Source organism: Cyprinodon variegatus, unplaced genomic scaffold (assembly GCF_000732505.1).
Source record: "Cyprinodon variegatus isolate N-32 unplaced genomic scaffold, C_variegatus-1.0 Scaffold406, whole genome shotgun sequence".
NCBI lineage: Eukaryota > Metazoa > Chordata > Actinopteri > Cyprinodontiformes > Cyprinodontidae > Cyprinodon > Cyprinodon variegatus.
In genome coordinates this window covers 548,452-550,544 of record NW_015150859.1, presented here as the reverse complement: position 1 = coordinate 550,544, position 2,093 = coordinate 548,452, and the positions used below count along the sequence as shown (strand labels likewise).

Here is a 2,093-nt window from a genome sequence, read left to right as displayed (position 1 = left end):
ACACGCCCCACAATAACAGCTCTATGGAGCAGTATCAGACTCATTCTGACTAGAATTGAGTCGGACTACGTCAGGCTACCGAAATGTTGCAGTACAGCTAGCAATCTCCGATCGAACTGTTAGCATTAGCTCATCTTTAATCCCTTCGAACTCCTTAGCTATTACCGTTGCAAGCTCATTTTGGGAGAGTGTGGTCATTTCGGTCTTTATAGAAGGTAGAATCTCAGTCTTTAGGTCTGTCGGGGCTGATTCAGGTCTCCCCTCTGGTCCCTTCTTCAACTCCTCGGCAGACATGCTAGAGGTGGTGCTAGGTGTGCTAGGTACCGCAGCGCTAACTTTGCTAACGGTGCTAGCTGCAATATCAGGCGTGTGTTTAAACTTGTATTTGCGCAGGTTATTCGCCATTTATCTTCGTGAGAGAAGGCTCAAATGATACGTACAGGCTTTAGATGTACATACACTTCAGAATTTCAGTACATAAGTCAAATAAAAACGGCCTTTTAAAACTAAATCATGCAGAGCACGCTCCTCACAACCTACTCCATTGCTTGCCCGCCAGGAACCCCGTATGTCAGCTTTTTGCCAGATTTTACGTGCGTCAGGCATACGCTGGTCTAAACCATCAAGGTGTGATGGGGGCTTTAGGCTGCTGCCGCAAGAAAACGTTCATTTAAAAATGTGACAATTCAACATTATTGTGATGTCTTGTTCCCTGAAATGATCAGCTTCCCCTTTTAATACGACAGAAACCTGGAATGAGTATACAGATGTTTGGATGCGTCTATACATGCATGTGTAGCAGCAGCTTACCTTGACCCAGTCCTCCATGTCACCATCATCGATGACCTCCAGGATCTCCTGCTCCTCTATGGTCAGCTCATCAGGCTGAGACGCCTGCAGAAAACGCACCGGTTGTCAGACAACCGAACTAAAGAGCAACCTCATCTTTTCCGTTTAGCTGGCTCTGCCTGGCTGCTGGCTGTTACCTTGTAGGAGTAAAGCACTTTGCAGGTCAGCGGATAGTTTTTCAGGGTGCTTGAAGGACTGGAGCTGCTGTCATCCAACACCTCACTGCTGTCCTCCATCTCCTCATCCTCCCGCTCCAGATCAGCCGTTCCCTAAAATAATTACGTCTTTTAACTTTTGCTTAAGATGCTTGATTTTTGACTCCAGTTAAACTGAATCAACCTCAACTGTTTGCTACGTAGCGTAGCGACTTGGGATCTTACAGAGAGTGAAGGATCATGGGAGCTGAGGTTGTTCCAGCGTTCGTTCTCCAGCTCCTCCATAACCTGGTTCATTGCACTCTTCAGCCACGTTTCCACGGCGACTCCCGCCTGCCGCAGCAGGTCCAGCCGGGCCTCGGCCTTTGCTTTCACAGTCTGATGGTGAATAAGAGCAGAAATAGTTTGTTTCAGCTTTAAAAGTATTCCTCATTAATTAACTATGATTGTTTTTATTCATGGATATGAAAAGAATGAGGAGGACTTCAGCGTGTAACCTCATCGGTTCTATGCTGGAGGTAGATAATGAGATTTTGCTCCGTTACCTCTGCCCTCCGAAGACTCTGCCTGGCCACCTCCATCTTGGCGTCCACCTCGCTGCTGCTCTGCTCAGACGCCTCCTGGTTCCCGTACTCCTCCAAGGCCTGAAACCAAACCAGTTTATCAGACAAGAGTTTATCAGACGATGGTTAGAAGTCTTCCATCAAACGCCCTCTAATGAGATCAGCACACTTTTTTATTTTGGTTTCCTGTTTTTTTGTTTTCTTTTTAAAAAAAATTTGATAAAACTTTTGTTTATTTTTTAAACATTAGGTTTTGAGGTTCTCAGTTTCTCTTACATATACCAAGAACCTAGGTCCAAACACTGTAGTGGTTTGCTTTCTCAGTGGCAGGACCCAGACTCTGGAAGCAGCATTTTTATGATTCTATGCTATTTTTTTATGTATTTATTTATTTACATTGACTGAAAACACACCAAAGTCACCCAGAAGGTTGAAAACATAAGTCAAGGGTTGACGTTAAAGGAATAGTACACCCAAAACATGATTAGCCTTCATTTTCTACTCACTCCCATGCTGAACAACACTC

General features: G+C 44.8%; 1 protein-coding gene across 1 annotated transcript in view; it reads right to left on the bottom strand.

Moving 5' to 3' along the window:
• Positions 1–2,093, bottom strand: part of LOC107093059 (F-BAR and double SH3 domains protein 2-like) — a 45,665-nt gene that overhangs the window by 7,533 nt on the left and 36,039 nt on the right. The window contains exons 8-11 of the mRNA XM_015387878.1: positions 1,550–1,648; positions 1,230–1,382; positions 987–1,118; positions 811–894 (exon numbers count right to left, since the gene is read on the bottom strand). Coding sequence (XP_015243364.1) covers positions 811–894; positions 987–1,118; positions 1,230–1,382; positions 1,550–1,648 — 468 coding nt within the window. The remainder of the gene's footprint in view (positions 1–810; positions 895–986; positions 1,119–1,229; positions 1,383–1,549; positions 1,649–2,093) is intronic.